This window comes from Mesocricetus auratus, unplaced genomic scaffold (assembly GCF_017639785.1).
Source record: "Mesocricetus auratus isolate SY011 unplaced genomic scaffold, BCM_Maur_2.0 Super-Scaffold_2245, whole genome shotgun sequence".
Lineage (NCBI taxonomy): Eukaryota > Metazoa > Chordata > Mammalia > Rodentia > Cricetidae > Mesocricetus > Mesocricetus auratus.
Window position 1 is genome coordinate 655020 of NW_024429180.1, and position 20477 is coordinate 675496.

The 20477-nt window shown below is 36.9% G+C and overlaps 2 protein-coding genes across 5 annotated transcripts in view; one reads left to right on the plus strand and one right to left on the minus strand.

The window, feature by feature from the left end:
* Fgf14 (fibroblast growth factor 14) overlaps nt 1–19404 on the plus strand; it is a 591037-nt gene extending 571633 nt beyond the window's left edge. For all 4 annotated transcript variants that reach the window (XM_005079437.4, XM_021232634.2, XM_040738136.1 and 1 more), the window contains 2 exons: nt 9534–9732; nt 12895–19404. In XM_005079437.4, coding sequence (XP_005079494.1) covers nt 9534–9732; nt 12895–13031 — 336 coding nt within the window. In that variant the 3' untranslated portion in view covers nt 13032–19404. The remainder of the gene's footprint in view (nt 1–9533; nt 9733–12894) is intronic.
* Nucleotides 19184–20477, minus strand: part of Itgbl1 (integrin subunit beta like 1) — a 216002-nt gene continuing 214708 nt past the window's right edge. The window contains exon 11 of the mRNA XM_005079435.4: nt 19184–19963. Within this exon, the coding sequence (XP_005079492.1) occupies nt 19872–19963 (92 nt within the window). The 3' untranslated portion in view covers nt 19184–19871. The remainder of the gene's footprint in view (nt 19964–20477) is intronic.

Sequence of the window (20477 nt, forward strand, 5' to 3'; positions counted from 1 at the left end):
TCTGAGGCTGTCATTAGGCACCTAACTAACCATTCCTTGTTCACCTCTGTGTTTTTCCTAACATCCTTGTGACTAACAGATAAAACCATTTGGAATGTTTTAGCTTAATAGAACATGTTTCTACCAATCAAAAGGCCAAAAATGTCCACAGCTAATGTCCAGGACCTACAGCTGAGAATTCTCTTATTCATCTACTTGTTGTGTCCACCAAGGTATTTGAAAACTGCCTCAATTCATGAGTTTCTCTTGTTACTATAAAAATCTTCATCAAATTGTTACTGCACTGGGATTTGGAATTTGGAGTAACCTAAATATGAGTTCCCAGGCTATGGTCAGTCATGGCTTCAGAATAAATGATCTCTTTCCATTTTGAGGCAGAAGTCACCTTCTTTTGAGTTGATAATCTGAAGACCATATGCCACATGTCACAACTCAAGGTCACCTTCAGTGCTGACATTGTTTTTGTTTATGCCGAATCTCCTGGGTTGGTGGCCAATTCATCCCTCCTGACTTGTAGAACATGGGCCATCCCTTCCCAGCATCCTCCCCTTTTACCCAAAACCCAGACTATCTTTGCACATGCAAATATCCCATCAGGGTGTTTTCCTGAATAAAGAAAAGGGATTCTGCTGGTACTGTCAAAATAATAAGCACACTGCAGATGGTGCTTTCATTCCAGAACCACCACAACAGAAAGGGAGATGCGAAACTTCTGTCTCCATTGTGGTGTGCTTTTTTCCTGTTCTATAATTTGACAGTTTAGTTTGGCATGGGCACAAATTAATACTTAAGCTCTAGAGGGAATGAAACTGCTGGGTTGTTGTCAAGGTGGTGGTTCTAAATATAGGTAAGCGAGAGGAGAAAAAGACACATCTAATTCCTTATCTATCTCATTTTGGCATTTTCAAAGAGTTTATATTTAAGTTTAAATTTAAAAAAGCATTCTTGTATTATCCCTGCCAGCATTCTGTCACATTAGTCCGTTTAGTTGACTGAATAAGAAATATAAATTAGAGCTTCAGAGATAGTCTGGAGTCCTTGCTTCTTTAGTCCATTGAAGATATCAAAGTGGAGGTACACAGGGTCCCTCCCAGCCCTCGACCTACTCCATGTTGAGAAATATATTGAGGAGTCAGTCACAATGCAGTAGTCTCAGGTTAAAAAAAAAGAACAAAAATGTTGTTCTTTTTTTTTTTTAATTTGAAAACTCAGATCTCAAGAGGTAAGTTTTTCATTCCCCATGCAAATGCACAGCTTCTTCAGTTTGTTCCCCCACTGTTTCCCCTTGCAGGGTCTAGAATAGAGATTTATCCTTATCAGCCACTCTCATTTGATGGATTTCTTCACTCTTGTGGATCATGAAGCCCACATGATCCCTGATCTCATCAATTACAATATTTCATGTTTTGTTTACTGAACTTCCCAATACATCTGTCTCCCTAAAGCATCTCGGGAACTCAAATACTAAACTAGAGTTGTATCTACTTTCAAGAACATATTTTTCTTTGTGTTGATGAGTGTTACTTTTATAGATCTCTTTACAAATTAGCATCAGGGAAAAGACTATCTCCTGAATAATTTTCATAGTATGTTTTCTTTATCTTGCATATCATAAAGTTCAGAATTCAGTTTTGTTGCTTATAATTTTTATATCATTTATCAATTCTCTACATGTTATACTAACATTAACTACTGAAAGGAACACAGATGTACTTCTTTGAGAGACGACTTCATGAAATGTTTCACAGATGGCAGCATTGCAGGGCTACTGAATGTAGTTCAGGCTCATGTGACAGAGTGAGAGACCATTTTTATACATGTTAGAGGAAGAGGAAGGCAAGGCGATTGTAAAGTTTTGTTTGTGATCTGTAGTTAGCAGGTAACCAGTGAGTAGTCAGGTAAAGAATGCTACATGTCTTGGGTATGAACAGCTTTGATTTGAGGCTGACTGGGTAGGAAAGAAAAGAATCTAGAGAAGCAATTGATTTAATTCTTTAAACCAAAGTACCTTAGTTTCTAGAATTATAAGTTTAGTAAAAATGAAGGACCTTCACAAAAATGGTATTTCCCTGATTAAATCTTCCTAGACCATTTCACCAAAGATTAGGAGTCAACACTCTAGTGTAGAAATGTAACTTACGTTCTAAAATTGTCTTGCACACTGACAATCACTTTGTGTTTTCATAATTATTCTCTTGCTTATTCAAGAGTGTCATGTTACTCATAATAGGTTTCGTCACTCTGATGGCATATAATACCCTTTATCACATTCCTCCAGCCTGCCTTTCCATCCAAATCACTATCTGTTTCTTTCCAGCGATGTCTGTATCTCAATGTAAACTGCCAATGGTTATCTAAATGTACCATGGCATTTCCTGTGTCTAGTCTGTCATAATCTTATCCACTCTACCTACTATAATGATTATATTCCTTCTATCAGCTGAGATGCCAGAATATCGTAAGTAGTTTGTACTATATGGTCTTTTAAAATTAAAAAACTAATTTTATTCATGTTGTCATATCTGGCAATGTGCTCAATACTTGATGTAAAGCAATGTTTGCTGACCAGTCATATAATTGAATTTTGATCTGTGGAATTTGATGGAATTGAAATAATTGATGCACAAAAGTTTTACTGTATACAATGAATAATTTATTTCATAACAATTAGCAAGTACTTATTAAAAAGTTTCTGTACCCCAATAAGCCTCTCTGCCAATGCAGAAATCCAAATCAGACCAAATAAAACTGAATTAGAAAAAGCCCAGGTTTAATGGGTAAAACGACCCCAGATGATTTTCCGATACTCCCCATAGAGGAGATAGGGAAGAGAGACTGAAAAACCATGAGTCTGTTTTCTGGGGAACAGTTTAACTACCTCATGGAAGTGGTCTTAGGCATCTCTAGGGGAAGAGACTTGTTTGGTGGGGTTTCTGACATGAGGCAGGGTTTGGGGATAGAGATATGCAGGAGGGATGGAGGCGGAGATTCCACCAGAACATTCCAGACTCTTTGGTCATATGGATGCCAGGGGTTGTGGTGGAGCTTCCACCAGAACATTCCAGACTCTTTGGTTATATGGATGCCAGGGGGTGTGGTGGAGATTCCACCAGAACATTCCAGACTCTTTGGGTATATGGATGCCAGGGGGTGTGGTGGAGATTCCACCAGAACATTCCAGACTCTTTGGGTATATGGATGCCAGGGGCTGGGGTAGAGCTTCCATCAGAACACTTAATTCATGCTGAGTATTCTAAAATGAGTTAATTCACACTAGTTCTCCCAGGTAGCTTTTATCCCTCTATATAATTGCAACTTCATTTTAGAAATGTACATTGAAATCCAAAAAGATAGAATCATCTTCCTAAAAAACACTTAGCTTAAAAAAAAAATCAAACTCTGAGCCAGGCGGCGGTGGTGCATGCTTTTAATCCCAGCACTTGGGAGGCAGAGGCAAGCAGATACCTGTGAGTTCGAGGCCGGGCTGGACCGACAGCCTCCCAAACAATACAGAGAAACCCTGTCTCGTAAAACCAAAAAATAAAAAAGAAAATCAAACTCTGATTGAATCTTCGCTGTCTGGCCATACAGACTGTAACTTTCTGTTCCATTGGCTTCCATTTATGTATTATAAGTATTTTTATAACAAATGTCACTGTTATATAATAAATATTCCCACCTATATGTTGTTCTACCAGTCCTCCTGAAAACGCTGACATTGCTGATACATTTGAGGAATAGATTGAGTTCTTTACAAGTTTTTTATTTTATATGTGAGAGTTCTATTTGCATGTATGCTTTTATGCCAGAAGAGGGTATCAGATCCTACTAGAGATGGTTGTAACCCATCATATGGTTGCTGGGATTTGATCTCAGGACCTTTGGAAGAGCAGCCAGTGCTCTTAGCCACTGAGCCATCTCTCCAGTTCTCTTTACAAGTCTTAAGAAAACTGTAGTAGATAAGAACATCTAAGAATACTATGGGTATATTCACTTTTATCATTTAGTCAGGAATAAAATGGCCAAAAATGTACCAATCAGTCTTTACCTCTGAAGTCATAGGCAAAGCTCAACAAACAGGAGATACAGAAGAGGTTTAATGAGCAAAGTACTAAAAATGAATGTATGAGGATCTGAATTCAGATCCCTGGCACCTATGTAAAAAAAAACCTGGCATGGCAATGTGGGCCTGTAACTCTATTGTTGGTTGGAAACAGAGATTTGGGGATCTGCCAGACTCCCCGTCAGTCATTCTAGCCAAGACAGTGAGCTATAGGTTCAGGGAAGACTCTGTCTTTAAAAATAAGATGGAGTCATAAGGGAAGAAACCTGATGGACGGTTATAGCTTATCCATAAATGTACATACACCAACATACACTCACCCAAACACAAAAGTTGCTAACACACCTGAAAAGTAGTGTATGAAGTCTTAAGGTGTCCACTAAATAACTTACCTCTTCCACATTGAAAATATCAATAACACAAGTTATTATCCTAGAAGATTTAGTTTCAACCAATATGGCAGATTTATCATTCTGTTGGGAGGCATTCAAGTTTTATTGTGTTGCTGTAATAAAATGCCCTGACTAAAAGCAACTTAGAGAAACAGGGGAGTCATTTCATCTTTCAATTTTTTTATTAGGAAAAGGGATCATAAAAGGGGGGAAAGGGAAGGGGGTTGACCAGCCTCTGGAGAAAGGAGCAGCAGGAGAGAGTAGAGAGAAAAGAGGGAGAGAGAGAAAAAAAGAGGAGGGAAGAGAGAGAGGAACAGATAGAGAAAGGGAGAAAGGGAGAGAAAAGGAGAGGGAAAGGATGGGAGGTGGGAAGGGACCTTTTATTTATTTTTTTGTTTTTGTTTTGTTTTGTTTTCATCAATATATATTTTATTCAAATTAGAAACATGAATGCTTCACATATCAATCCCAGATCCTTCTTGCACCCCTCCTCCTTGTCTCTCCACCAGTCCCCTTCCAGCCCCCCAACCAATCCCCATATCATTCCCCAGGGAGGGTGAGGCTATCCTTGGGGGGATCTCCAAAGTCTGTCATTACATCCATGGCAGGACCTAGGCCTTTCCCCAAGTGTCCAGGCTGAGAGAGCATCCCTCTACGTGGAATGGGCTCCCAAAATTCATTCATACTCCATGGTAAACAATGATCTACTACCCAAGGCACCAGAGATTTCTGAGGCCTCCTCACTAACACTTCATTCATGAAGTCTAGATCAGACACCTATTGGCCTCTCAGCCATCAGTCTGGGGTTCAAGAGCTCCCTCTTATCTGGTCAGCTGTCTTTGTGGGTTTCACCAGTAAGGTCTTGACCCCTTTGCTCATCACTCCTCCATCTCTGTCACTGGGTTCCAGAAGTTCAGTTCAGTGTTTAGCTGTGGGTATCTGTCTCTGCTTCCATCAGTCACTGATTGAAGGTTCCAGCATGGCATATAAGGTAGTCATCAATCTTATCATCAGGGAGGGGCAATTAATGTAGTCTCTCCACTATTGCTTAGTTTGCCAGTTGGTGTTATACTTGTAGATATCTGAGATCTCACTACTGTCAGCTCTCTCCTCAAGCCTATAATGACTCCTCTCTATTATGGTATCTCTCATCCTGCTCTCCTCTATTTTTACTTTGACTCAACCTTCCTGCTCCCCATGCCTTCTTCTCCCCTCCTCTTCTCCCCTTCTCTTTTTCCTGGTTCCTTTCTCCCTCCCCTGATGTTCCCAATCTGCTCAGGAAATCTTGGCTCATTACACCTATCTGGGGCATCATGCATCTCCCTGTTTCCCAGACTCACTGGCACTGGGATTGTAGTCTGACACTCCCCTGATCCATATCTAAAATCCACATATGAGTGAGTTCATACCATGTTTGTCTTTTTGTGACTGGGTTACCTCAGGATGGTTTCTTCTAGTGCCATCCATTTACCTGCAAATTTCAAGATACCATTGTTTTTTTTTTCTACGGAGTAGTACTCCATTGTGTAAATGTACTACATTTTCTCTATCCACTCTTCAGTTTTGGGGCATCTAGGTTGCTTCCAGAATCTAGATATTACATATAATGCTGCTGTGAACATACTGGAACAGACATTCTTGTTCTGTGAATGGGCATCTTTTGGTTATATGTCTTAAGAGTGGAATTGTTGGGTCTTGTGGTATACTGAGTCCCATTTTCCAGAGGAATCTCCATACTGATTTCCAAAGTGGCTGTACAAGTTTGTACTCACGCCAGCAATAGACGAGTGTTCCTCTTTCTCCACATCCTCTCCAGCATAGATTGTCATTGGTGTTTTTTTTATTTGAGCCATTCTGACAGGAGTAAGATAACTCAGAGTTGTTTTGATTTGCATTTCCCTAATGGATAAGGATGTCGAGCACTTTCTTAAGTGTCTCTCAGCCATTTTATACTCCTCTATTGAGAATTCTAAAATACCTTGTGGTAGTGCTAACCAAACAAGTGAAAGACCTGTATCATAAGAACTTTGAGCCTTTAAAAAAAGAAATTAAAGAAGACACCAGAGAATAGAAAGATCTCCTATGCTCTTGGACAGATAGGATCAATGTAGTAAAAATGGCAATCCTGCCAAAAGCAATCTACAGACTCAATGCAATCCTCATCAAAATCCCAGCACAATTTTTCACAGACCTTGAAAGAACAATTCTCAACTTTATATGGGAAAACAAAAAAAACCCAGGATAGCCAAGACAACCCTGCTCAACAAAGCAACTTCTGGAGGCATCACCACCCCTGACTTCAAGCTCTATTTTAGAGATACAGTCCTGAAAACAGCTTGGTATTGCCACAAAAATAGACAGGTAGACCAATGGAATCAAATTGAAAACCCTGAGATTAATTCACAAATCTATGACCACCTGATTTTTGACAAAGAAGCTAAAATTATACAATAGAAAAATGGTGCTTGCATAACTGGATATTGGCATGTAGAAGACTGCAGATAGATCCATTCACAAAACTTAAGTCTAAATGGACCAAAGACCTCAACATAAATCCAGCCACACTGAACCTGTTATAAGAGTAAGTGGGAGGTACCCTTGAACAATTGGTACAGGAGCCTGCTTCCTGAACATAACACCAGTAGCACAAACACTGAAATCAACAATTAATAAATGGAACCTCCTGAAACTGAGAAGCTTCTGTAAGGCAAAGGACACAATCAGCAAGACAAAAAGGCACCACACAGATTGGGAAAAGATATTCACTAAACCCACATCTGACAGAGGGCTGATCTCCAAAATTTACAAAGAACTCAAAAGCAAGTCTCCAAAACACAAAAGGATCCAATTAAAAAGTGGGGGACTAAACTAAATGGGGAAGGGCCCTTTTAAAAGGTAAAGTAGTTAATGTGCACAGGTAGTGGTTGCAGCTGAGGGAGTATTCTGTCAGAACCCCAAGGACAGACCAGTACAGATGCCTGAATAATAACAGGAGGGGCTCACCCTGCCTTTTGTTTTGCTAATGTCTTTTATAGATCACAGAATCTGTCATCTATGTCATGAAAAACATCTGAATTAATGGAATCCATTTCTCCTTGGAAAATTAACTTCTGTTGAAATAAACTTATGGAGCAAAGCAAATAAACTTATACTGTTGAAAATATTGCTTAATAATACACATTTTTTTACTTTTTATTTATTCAGTGTGTTTTACAGCATGCATCTTGATCCCACTCATTTCCTCAGTCCCTTTGCAATCACCCTTTGCCTCTGAACCCGTTCCCTGCAAAATAAAGCAAAATTTAAAAGGAAACCATTAAAAATCTTACCATGGAAGCTGCATTGTGACACAGTGAGTAATGCAGTAAACCCTTTGTCCATATATCTTCGCTTGCAAGTATTCATTCAGAGCCATTGGTCTGGTTTCTATTATACCATGATGCTGGACCCTCACTGGGACTCTTCTTGAATATTCTGTTGTTGCCTGGTGTTGTGGAGATCCTGCAGTTTTAGGTCTGCTGGTCAGATTCCTTCAAGTGCTCCAGCAGATGGGGTAGATGTTGTGGCAGGCCCAAGTCACAACTCTGGTTCTGGGCCCGGACAGCTACAGGGTTGGCCATTCCACCACCAGTTCTCCTTGTCCTCACCATCAGTGCGAGATAACTCACAATCTTTTAGCAAATATACAAAGGCACTTCCATATGTAATTATAACACATTTCTTATTATAATTAACATAAATTCAACTCTGAGATGTTTTCTTGTTTTCTTCTTAAAGGATGTGTATATAACATTTATTTCTAGCAGATAAACAAAAGTTATTTTCTTTAGTAGCAAAATCTTTTCAGGTGAAATGAAAATTGAGTGAAATTCTTTTAGTACAGCAATGTTGCAAAAATGTAAGTGGCAGTACAATATGTTTTTGAATATTTGTTTCCATATGTATGAAATAACACATAGACTATCTATTATGCCTACAAAAACTAGATAAGCATCTTCCATAGTTTCCTACTAGGAGGTTCGAGTTTAAAGTTCTATTTAATTGGATGCTGCCAAAAGGTGCTTACAAGCTATATTATTATGTATTTTATGAATAAGCATGAAATTATATTCATTATTATTTATTTCAAAATAAGAATATCATAAAGTTATAAAATCATCTGTCAATATTTGTGATATTTATAATAGTACTAAAACTTTTTCTGATCACTAACAAATGAGGATAATGACATGGAGCCTGAATCTGGTCAACACAGTGTACTCTTTCCAAAATTGTTGTGTGGTTTTTAGTCGGGGCTAGGTTTTACTATCTATCTTCAACAATTTCAGTAGGGCTCCAAAGTGTAAAGTTGTGTAATTATTTCCGGTTTCCATCAGCTAGCATGATGCCTGTCCTCAGCATGTCACACATCAATACCTCTGGCGGCTAACTTGTATGCCATCTGATTGTCTTGACATTAGTTTGCACTTTTAATCTGTTCCTCATTGATATAAATTTATCACCATGTAACACTAGTGATCCAAGTGGCAACTGTTCACCTTGCTGTTACAGTTTTGCAAAGTTATTTCCATGAAAATAATGTTTGATGTAATATTTTAAATATTTTTGTAAACTTTATCAGGAATAGATTATGGTACGCTAACGTGTTAGACACCGAATTAAGCTCTGCTTAACTGAAAATACTATATGGTTAATTTTTCTTTTTGTTTTTCTGATTTGTTACAAGTTCTTGCTATGTAGCTGGAGCTGTACTGGAACTCGCTGTGTTCAAACTGTCCTCAAACTCATAGCAACACATCTCCTTCATCCTTCTAATTGTTCAAATTACAGGCATGAGCTACCATGCCTGTCTTACATTTTTTATTTCCTTATTAAAGGATATATATCCTTGCATTTATATGCCCACCAGTTGCAGACTCTCCAAGTTCCTTTGGTGTGAAAATTATGTATATAGTGTTCCTGCATTCAGGAGCACTCAACTCTGTATGGTCATCATGTCAGAAAAATTCTTGCAGATAGGTAAACATCGGGACCTTCTGTTTTCTACTTTAACTTTCTTCTCTTCTTTCTCCTAATAGGAACTTTTTACCCCTGAATGCAAGTTTAAAGAGTCTGTTTTTGAAAACTATTATGTAATCTACTCATCCATGCTGTACAGGCAACAGGAGTCTGGCAGAGCCTGGTTTTTGGGATTAAATAAGGAAGGGCAAGTTATGAAAGGAAACAGAGTAAAGAAAACCAAACCAGCAGCTCATTTTCTACCCAAGCCATTGGAAGGTGAGTATGTCACACACATTATCCTCCAGAAACTGATAATTTTTATATGGATCTATCTGACATGGCCACAGGCACAGGAATCTTCCATGGGTTGACACAAATGTCCTTTGTTGGAATGGTGCTTGCATGGATTTCTGGATTTCTCCTCCTGTTCTTGGCTAAGCTTGGTGGGCACCAAGTGTAGGTCTGGGGTAGAACATTAACTTTACATGTGCCAGAGCCAGAGTTTTCAGTTCTGGATACCAAACCTAGGGCAAAAAGAAAAAAGTAAACCCCCACCCTGCCGTGTGTGTTGTGTGTGTGTGTGTGTGTGTGTGTGTGTGAGCGTGTGCACGCACACGCGTGCGCGTGCACGAGAAGCTTCTTTCAATATTGCAAACCCTCACTATCCCAAATGCTTTAAGTAGATCATGATTTTTAGTCAATTATTTGAAAAATATAAATGAACTATGTTCTTACAAACATATGATGATAAATATATAAGAAAAAACATTTTCACATGGAATTTCAAATATTTGCCTATCTTCAGATTTTCTGAGTAAAATTTCCTTTGATTTATTATAATCCTTAAAATGATCTGTAAAGATCCATACTTCCTTCCATTCTACATAAATTATTTCCCTTGAACTTACCTTCAACTCTAAATAGCAGCTCCTTCACATTTATTCTTATCAGATCCCAAGGTTAAAGCTTCCATGCTCTATTAATTAATTAGAAATACATGCACTTTTTTTCATTGATTATTCTGCCAGAAGGACCATTTATTGTTATGTATGTTGAATTTTAGAACTGAAACTAAAAACTTTGTCTCAAAGTTTTCTTAAGAATCAAAATGAAGAAAATAACAAAACAAGCAAGCTTACACAGGTGGCCCAACTCCTTGGGATGACCTGCTGCTGGCAATGACTACCTGTAGGTTGTAGCCCAGACGATCTACAGGATTTCTCAATTTGGTTTTAGGATGCTTCAAGCTTGATGCTTTGAAGTTACTTATTATCACCTCCAACCACTGAGCTAATCCAGCTCTTCTCCTATATGTAGGTCATGTTTGAGACATGTAATAAAAGCATGAGGGCCACAGAAAAGATCAGAGAATTACCTGCTGTGGCGTAAACAGAATTATCACAAATAATCCTATTACATGTTATTCTAGCCTTAAGTTGAACTGTTGTGTGAGCATTGTGTATACATATGAAGAGATAAAAATACTACTCTTTCATGTTTTAAAGTAATTCCTGAGCAGAGGTCCTCTAACCAAAATAAGGGGCTATGATCTACTATGACTTTAAAACATTACTTCTGAAACACAACATTTAGAGATTATGAAAGTTATATCAATCTCCTTTAGAAACAAAAATAGAGTATAGATTATATAATTGAAAAACTTAGGACAATTATAGACATTTCCACAGGGTTTTATTGTTTCTGGATATTCTAGGGCAGTCAGATCGCCCACCCAACTTGACTTCGTAGATGGTGTAAGAGAAAACTTTGATACTATTGGGTCATAACTTAATTGAAGTACAAGTGAGACATTGGATATGCTTCAAGAATGAAGACTGCCTTCTTTCTTTTTCTTATTTTTTTTATTTAAAACCAGATTTTCTTAATGCAATATATATGCAATATGTCCCTCCTCCAAGGATCCTCCCAGATCTCGCCACTTCCCTCATCCACCCAAGACCACACCCTTTCTTTCTCTGTGTCATTAGAATAGAATCTAGCATCTAAAAAATAAAATAAAATTATAAGAAATTAAAAAAATAACAAAACAAAAAGTAGAAAACAAACAGAAAAGAAAGAAGCCAAAGGTAAAGAAACACATACAGATGCAGAGACAAACATGAACACAAACAGACATCCCTTAAAAACACAAAATGGGAAACCGTAGCATGTATACAAGGACCAGTAGGGAAACAAAACAACATTGGCCATCTACTGCTAAGCATGGGGTTAGCATTTAAGAATGGTTTGTATACCCAGGTAGTCTCAGCTAGAGAAAACTAATTTTTCATCTGTGAGGTGTTATCATTTGGAGACTGTTCCTGAGTTAGAGACTGGCTTCCTTTACGTGATTTCCAAGTATTTTAGCTCAGCATACATTTACCTTTGTGAGCGTGCTAAGAAAATATGGATACATTGATGCAAGTGTAAGATACTTACACAGTACTCATTGCAGTGAGCCCATTCCACCCAGGGTGTGTTTTTTTTTCTAGAACAACTAAACTTTCAAAACCCAAGCAGCCTACTGGGAAGATTGACTGTAATTATATTCTGGTGGTAGATGAGTTTAAGTCAACTAATTTCCCACGTGTCAGATAATCTTATATAGCCTTTCCTGAGACTCTGTAAAAGCATTTTCTAAAAGGTGACATGAACTATGGTGCTCATGTCACAAGGCACAACTCAAGACAATTCCTCAATTTTCATTCAGACATTAGTCTCAGTTGGTGTTATTGTTTTATGCCCCTATCCTACCAACATCACTTATTTAATTTTTTAAACAATACGCTAAAAATAGTTACAAAATATAATGCCACACAGTTGCCTCCATTTGTGTAAAGGCCCTCTATGATAGTGGGAAAGGAAACAGAAGCAATTATTCACAGAAAGCTCTGGTTTAAGCAAAAAGAAGCCTTTATTACTAATGCTGTGTGTAGCTTTCAAGTGGAACCCAGTGTGACTGGTGTGACTGTGTGCTGTGTGGCTTTTAAACCACTGAAGAGAAAAATAGCTTAGTGATCTCAGTTGAAAATAGAATTAGGTCAAATACTTTTCTTGAGAGAGAGAGAGAGAGAGAGAGTGTGTGTGTACGTGCCTGTGTGTGAGCACTCATGCACCACACATACTTGGGTGTTATATGTGCTTTTCTTTTTAGGTTTACAAAGCGGTCATAGCTTTCATTTAAACTTTCTTAGAAAAAAATCTGTACATATGAATGTACATATTTTAGTATATAAGTTAGAAAATACACTGAAAGCTGTTGCTTAATTTATTGTTTAGAAATGACTGCCTTAAGCTACTGACCTCTTACCAATGGGATTGGGTTGATCCACCAAAAATAGACACAGACTGGCTGAGGTCTATACAAATGTAGTGTGACATTTTTGCATGGTAGCCAGATAATCTCTTCTATTCCTCTCCCTCTCTTCACCTCTCTAGTTGCCATGTACCGAGAACCATCTTTGCATGATGTTGGAGAAACAGTTCCGAAAGCTGGGGTGACGCCAAGCAAAAGTACAAGTGCATCTGCAATAATGAATGGAGGCAAACCAGTCAACAAGTGCAAGACCACATAGCCAGATCCTCAGGTGTCCTGACTTACTTGTCCAGAGCACAGTGGAGCGATTTATCCTTACTAGACATTCCTGCTCCTGTGGCTGAAGAACCTCAGCAAGCAAGCTGATGCTTGTTCTATGCTGTTTCAGACCTCCTTCGTTGCAAGTGGATAAATCTCAACCTGTGGTCCCCCCCCCCACACACACCAAGAAGACACCTGGACAAACCAGCTAAACTCAGACCATGGAATGCCCTACCAGATATGGAATGCCTTTTTAATATCTTTTCTGTGACTGTGACACTTCATGTGAATGGCATACTTCACAAGTACACTCAATACATTGCCTGCTGACAGCTACCCATAATCCTTTTTGAGTCCTGTTTCAGCGAAATCCATGTGTTTAAGTTCAATTTTGTAGCACACAAATAATATTGAGTAATTTCTAGTTAGACGCTGTAAACCTGTGCTATCATGGATTTCTCTTCTTCCCATTTCTACAGGGTTGCTCGCTCCACTGTCTGTGACTTAGCAGGATTGTGTTCCTCTGAATCTTCGGTGTTGTGGTTGGTTTAGTTTGAAGAACAATCAGGGAATCAGGAAGCCTTCTAAATCTATTACTACAAATCATATCTATAAAGATTAAGGTTGTTGTCTTTGGCTCGCATTACAGAATAAACAAACACATATATGCTCTGTTCAGAAGGAAACGCTATGCTCCCGAGGCCGGCATGGCCTGGGTGGACCAAGGGTCAAACACAATCCATGGGAAGCTCTCTATGATAGGTGTTTGGCATCCCCTCTAAGTTTGTGTGTGTGTGTGTGTGTGTGTGTGTGTGTGTGTGTGTGTGTGTGTGTGTGTGTTTTATACATATCACAAGCTTACTGGTAATGGTAACATTTGCCTTGCCCAGCGAGCAAGACCCACTTGGTTTTTGAGAAAGTGGGTCCAAAGAATTCTGTAGGCCTTGTAGGCCTGATTAAGGTTCATTTTTTTCATCTATTAATCCTCATTATTGGGAAAAAAAGGAAAAATAAAAAACAAATCATTACAACATATAAGAAATATGCTACCTAATTCCATTTCCGACCCACTCCTTCCTGTTTTTAATAAAGATAACTCAATGCCACCCTGATTTGGGCTGCATTCCAGTTACCCTCAGCAGAGCATGGGCAAGGTGGCTGTTGTGTTCTTTCCTGCAACAGCAATGCACACAGTAGTATAAATTAGACTTTAATGTTTTTGGTGTTTAATGACAAGTTTTTAAAATGAACATATTAGGTAAAATTCTTTCTTTTTTTTTTTCTTTCTAACTCAGCATGCTGGGTCTGGTACTGTGTGTCACCAGTAAACACCTCTAACTCAAGTCTTTGGGACCCGACAGGCTGGGTTTGAGGTGACTTCCTAAGATATCAGAATGTGCTGTGTTGAGTACCCTAGATAAAACTAAAGAGAAACCAATACACTCCAGCATTAGGGGCTTGGGCCATTGAATTTATTTGATTCTGTTTAATTTTGCTTTTGTAACTTTATTTTGAATTGGATTCTGTTGAACTTCAAGTGTGGGGGTACTAAGAAAGGCTGTGAATCTGGAAATACAGTTTAAAGATTCCATATAAAATGTTCAATATCAGATATAAAGAGCTTCAAAATGTTTAATACTAAACTATTTGGAAATATACTTGCTAACTGTGTGTACACAATAAAATTTCATGTTTTCTTCTCAGAAAAGGTCACTGAAACCAAACTGAATCTCTTTTATAGAAAACCATCTATGTGGGATCAATGTACTGGCCTCTTATTATTTCCATGTGGCAGAATGACCTAACTGCCATTTGCCCCCATCTTCACTGTGCTTACTGGGAAATTATTTTCCCATTGATTTCATGAATCTCCATGACACTCTTGCCCAATATAGAAAAATTTTTTGCTTGCTTAGTTGATTAAAGATTTAGTATAAATTTAACTGCTTATGCTTATTTCATTTTCATACTAGACTCCATTTTAATAAATAAACATTAGCATAATGTTTGAGTAGATTTATTGTCAATAATGCTAAATTGAAAACTCAAAAAAATGACTCCTTTGACCACTACTGATTTGGTGTTATGAATAATTAGACAAAACCCATTAACCTATTACTTAGGTAAGACATTCATACAATAATATGTGGGAAAATATGAATAACTTGTAATTCCTATTAGTTGACCTTATAGACACAGTTTATACCTATCCCCATGTACACACACCCTAAACCAACCTCACTTTCTGTTTTTGATAATAAACACTACTTGAGATTTCTGTTCTCAAGACCTGGCTAGTGCTTAAAATTAAGGCAAGATTTATTTTTGTAAATGATTGAGATTTATGTTAATGTTTCCCTGTTTCGTTTTCCAAGAGTTGTCAGTTGTCTGTGAGAGAATGCATCAGTGTAAGTAGGTATCCATTGGCTTCTTCTAATATATGTTTAGATACATGCAGAGGGGTCTTTGTTATATCTTTGAATTGGTTAGGCCATTTCCTTTGGGTCTGGTCTCACCTGTTGCATGGGAATTGGAAAGCACCAATTGAACTGCATGAACTAGGACCCATGTATCCAGAAGTACTGGTATGTATTTTTTGATTTACATACAGAGAGCTTGTGTTTCTTGACATTTGTTGTGTTCACAGATACAACGTATCAAGTAAAATACTCATATGAAAGCATATGGAAACCATCAATTAACTTTATGTAACAAAATTTGTATCACCCCAAATAGAGAGAAATCTCTGTAAATAAGTTGATAAACTCAATTTTCCCCTTTACCATGCCAAAGAAAATTTTAGCTCTTTGATGATACCTCTTTTGCTAATTTTCTGGAATAAGACCATCATTCCTTCCCTCAGAAACTAAGTTTGCTATTATTATTAAAGTACAATCTGTCATTACTGATGTTCTGTATAGTAAATCTGATGGAACACATTTGTATTTATAGACTGTGTGTTTTATATATCCCTGTATGTATATCCATTGTACCACGTCTCTAGAAGACCCATTCCTTCTGCATGCATGTCTCATGGGGAAGGGTTAGTTCTACCACCCTGTTATGGGTAGCTGATTGCTTTGCCTAGCCATCAACAGTGCTAATTAATATTAGTCCTTTACATAATTCAAGTCACAGAATTTTTGTTTCCAAATAGGTTTACTTCCAGAAATTTATTATTATTTTCCCAGGTAAAAATTATGGAAGACACTCAAACAGTCTGTGAAGAATAAAAGGGAATTGGGCACACTTTTCTTATATATTCTGGAGAATGTAAAATCTTATTTTAAGTGTTTGCTTGGCATGGATGCTTTGGGGGTAAGGAATAGATCCATAAAGTGTTTCATGAATTTTGCTCCAGTCTTTCTAATTATTGACTTCCTAGCAAGTAATCAGAATGTATCATACATAACCACTTAATTGGATATTAAACTACTAAACCATCTTTTTTTTCTCCCTAGAGTGATCAATATCAAATTTGGTACCTTAAGCAAAAACTAAAACAGCAGGTCCTTTGTTCCCCCTTAAAGTAAATAAGTATTACTTTGTTAAAAATTTCTCCCAATAATTATGTGGATAAAAGTTGTTTGATATCCCTCAAAAAATGAGCTTGAGACAACAGTGGACACGGTTTGGTTCAATTTAGAAGGAACTGAAAATAGAAGGAAATTATTTTCAAATTTTTTTCTTTAGGGAATGACAATATCATAGGGAGACAATCAGGCTAAATGCCCAATTATTTTCTGAAGTACAGACTTATTCAAATCCAGGATGTGAATTGTGTTCTTCTGAAATAAACAACATAGGTAGTTAAGGGTTTGGTTTAAAAAGTAACTCAAAAGGCTAGTTGAGCATCTGGAATACTACTTGGGCTTCAAAGTTGTGACAGTTGAGTTAGCAAATTAGGACTGTGTTGCATTTTTGTTTTCCTTTGTTCTTGGTTCTCATTCTGTCTAATTTTGATATCTATTGGTGAAGTTGAGTTTGCATTTGAACTGATAGAGATAAGCCATTCCTTCCCTGGTGCTGCTGGAATCCAGATGAATTCAGAATTCCTTAAAGGCAGTAGGAACAATGGTTCTCATATCTTGAGGACTTTTATAACTTCCTTGGAGGGATTCTTCACTATTGGTTTGTTAAACAAGTAGGAGGAGGATCACCACCATTGGTGAACTTAATGCCCCCTTTATAGTTATCATGGGTCCCAGTGAAATTTTTGAAAAATTCACAAGCAAGTCAAAGAGATTTGCTTATCTTCTCCTATTAATTACAAATTTGTTCTTGCTCAGCATTTTCAATGAGGTAGTTTCTATTTTGGAATGAAAGTATAAAAACATATTTAGATAGAGAATAGATTATGTCTTTGCCTGTCACCATCTTTCTTTGTTTTGTTTTTTAAACAAAAGTGTGTGGAAATTTCACACACACACACACACACACACACATACACACACACACACACACACACACACAAATTGAAGCTTTTTTCCAAGTCTGTTTTCTAGGAAAAAGAACTGATTAGAGTTTAGGTTACTGTAATACATATACTACAGTTTCCTTCCATAACCTGTAACAATGCACTCCAGAACATGGCCAACTACAACATATTTTCGTGTTGGACAAAATTTAACATATCACATTTTGACCTTAATGGAATAATCACATCTCCAATGTCCTAACTCTATTCTAAGAACACATATATGCTAAGGATATTTCAACACTGTTACTTGTGAAGATATAAGAAAAGCAACACATACTTTTGTGGTAGATGTTACTGATAAAAAATAAAACAGAAAGAGAATTATAACAATTTAAAAAATACACCTGTGGTGATGAAAGGGACCTGAAGGTAATTCAGGGGAACAAAGTCTGAGAAGCTACCACACACAGCTGTGATTAACGCCAGCCCAAAACCTGCTTATGTATGGCCGGAGAGCTCAGGATGGATTTTTATTTATTAACTACAATTTTAAAATATTAAGCAATTAAAGAAGAAACTCCTACAGTGGTTTATCTAATACACATTGTTCACACCTTTGTAGAAGGCTAAGGCCTGCAGTATGGATATCTGAAGGTCATTATACAAAGATGGGAAGGTGACTCACTCTTAATGTTTGGATATCAACAAACATATAATCAGAACTGCTACTAAATTATTATAATTGGTTCGTTTCTGGGTTAAAATGTATATAGAGAAGGGGAAATATAGAGAAGAGGAAAGAATGCAATCATCCATATTCTACCTTAACTCCTAATATTTCCTTCGTTTTATAAACTGATGTTGTTTGCCAGCTTAGTAATAGAAATACAACCTATATGGCTGGGTCCCCTAATCTCAGGATAGAGGCAACAATTTTATAAATAGGTTAAATTCTCAGAACCTTATTGTTACTATAAAACCAGCACCAGTGAAATTGACTCTTCAAATACTTTTCAATATTTAGTTTTTTAAGTAATACAGTGGAGGCATGTTTTATTTACTTTTGTTGACTTGACTGATAAAGTCCAAGCCATGACTCTAGAATATTTACATTATTAATATAAAATTTGCAAGTAAAAATTTCATCTTAAAACAATACAGAAATGATTTTGCTATGTTATTTTAGGATTTTACAAATAATTCACATTTAGGAAAAAGGTATTTTTTTAGCTATAAATAATGGTTGCTTCAACTATGTGTATAAGTAGATCTAACTGTATATATGCAAGGGAACCCCAGATATTGTACATTTTCATAATTCAATGTGAGTTTCATACAGAACAAAATTTCACCCAGAAAATAAACATTTTGTTCCTATCGCTGAGTGAATATTTGTAATTTTGATTTAAGCTATTTCTAGACTTTGGAATCCACTTCTGAGCTTATGAAATATGTGTCATTCTTGTTGACCCTACCATTTCTTTGAAGAAAAGAGAGTCTTTTAAGAGCAAGGAATGCAGTATAGGATCCTAGTGTTTCTAGTTAACACTGTCTTTTTCAGAGGACACATTACATGAACTAATTTGAGTAAAAAAATGGATTTCTTGTACGTGTAACCCATGCCTAGTCTTAACATGGTCTGTTAGTTCTTGGGATCTAAAGTGCATATTCCAATTCATTTTTTCTATTATGATTGTTTTCAGTGGGTGAATAGATATTGACACAGAATATAAACAACTTATGTCTCTATTTATTAAAATGTCAAATTGTACATTTTTCATTTCTTCCTGTAAGAGATTCTTGTGAGTTTAAAGCCCTTTGATCAGTCCATCATCACACCGTCATATGTGTTTGTTATTATTGTCCCAATATGCAAATTCAGTCATATGGAATCCTGAAAAACTCCAAATGATTGGTTTATGTGAGAATAAATATCATCCTTATATTCTGATACAGTGTTTCTGGTGTCGGAATGTGGAGTCCTAATTACCCTGTTATTAAGCATTTTTTCTACTACATATTGGCAAACACTCGATGTCAGAAAATACTTTGCTGCAAGGGCCTTTCTATGTTTTATAGAGTGTTCAGCATTGTCTGTGGTCACTGTCTCTAAAGTGCCCATAGTACAAGAACCAATACCCTATCCAAATTCTCTGTAGACATTGCCAAATATCTTGTGGGTTGCAAAAGTTCCCCCCTCAGTTGTGAAACACTGGTGTTAATTATGGGAGGACTATTCTTTGTGGTGTAATTTACATCAGCTTGCTGAAGTCATTTCTAGTAAAGACCCATGTTTCCCTCAGGCAGTCAGAAATAGAAAAACACACAATAGTCTGTCCTGGTGCAGTTTACACATGTTTTCCTCTAAATTTCTAAAATGGCCTAGAAATAAGAATCCAGTTGTCTCCTGTGGAATCGTTAAGGATATTCGGTGCCAAGCCAGATTTCACATGCGTTTCCATTCCATCCATCCCAGCATTCACAGTTTCCACAGCTACAGATTCCATTCCCTGCAGTAAAATAAACATGGAAATTACAGTCATGATAGGAAAGCACCATTAGAATATGTGACTGTGAATCCTAACTGTCCATGATAAAACCATTCCATTTATCCTCTCTAAAGGGTCTTATAATACAATATTATTATGTTATTAAACAGCTGAGAGAAATCCACATCTGACTTACAAATAAACATTGAAAAGCATAAAGCCCCTTGATATGAAATTAGACATGCCAGAGAGCTGGAAAAAATATCCTCGTATAATAAGGTAGACAGAAAAAGTGATTGTCTAATTTAATGTTAGGTCAAAATAGTTATCTTTAACCTTATTATAATATTTGATTACAAAATATTTTGGGTTACTGAGAAAGAATTTTATTGATGGTATATTGAATCAACTAGAACTCTATTAATTATGAGTACATTTGATAATTAAAATAATAACTCCAGGAGAACACATATTAGTATTTAACTTGATTCAGTATTTTTATAGTTAATTATTATAACTCAATAAGGTTTGTGAT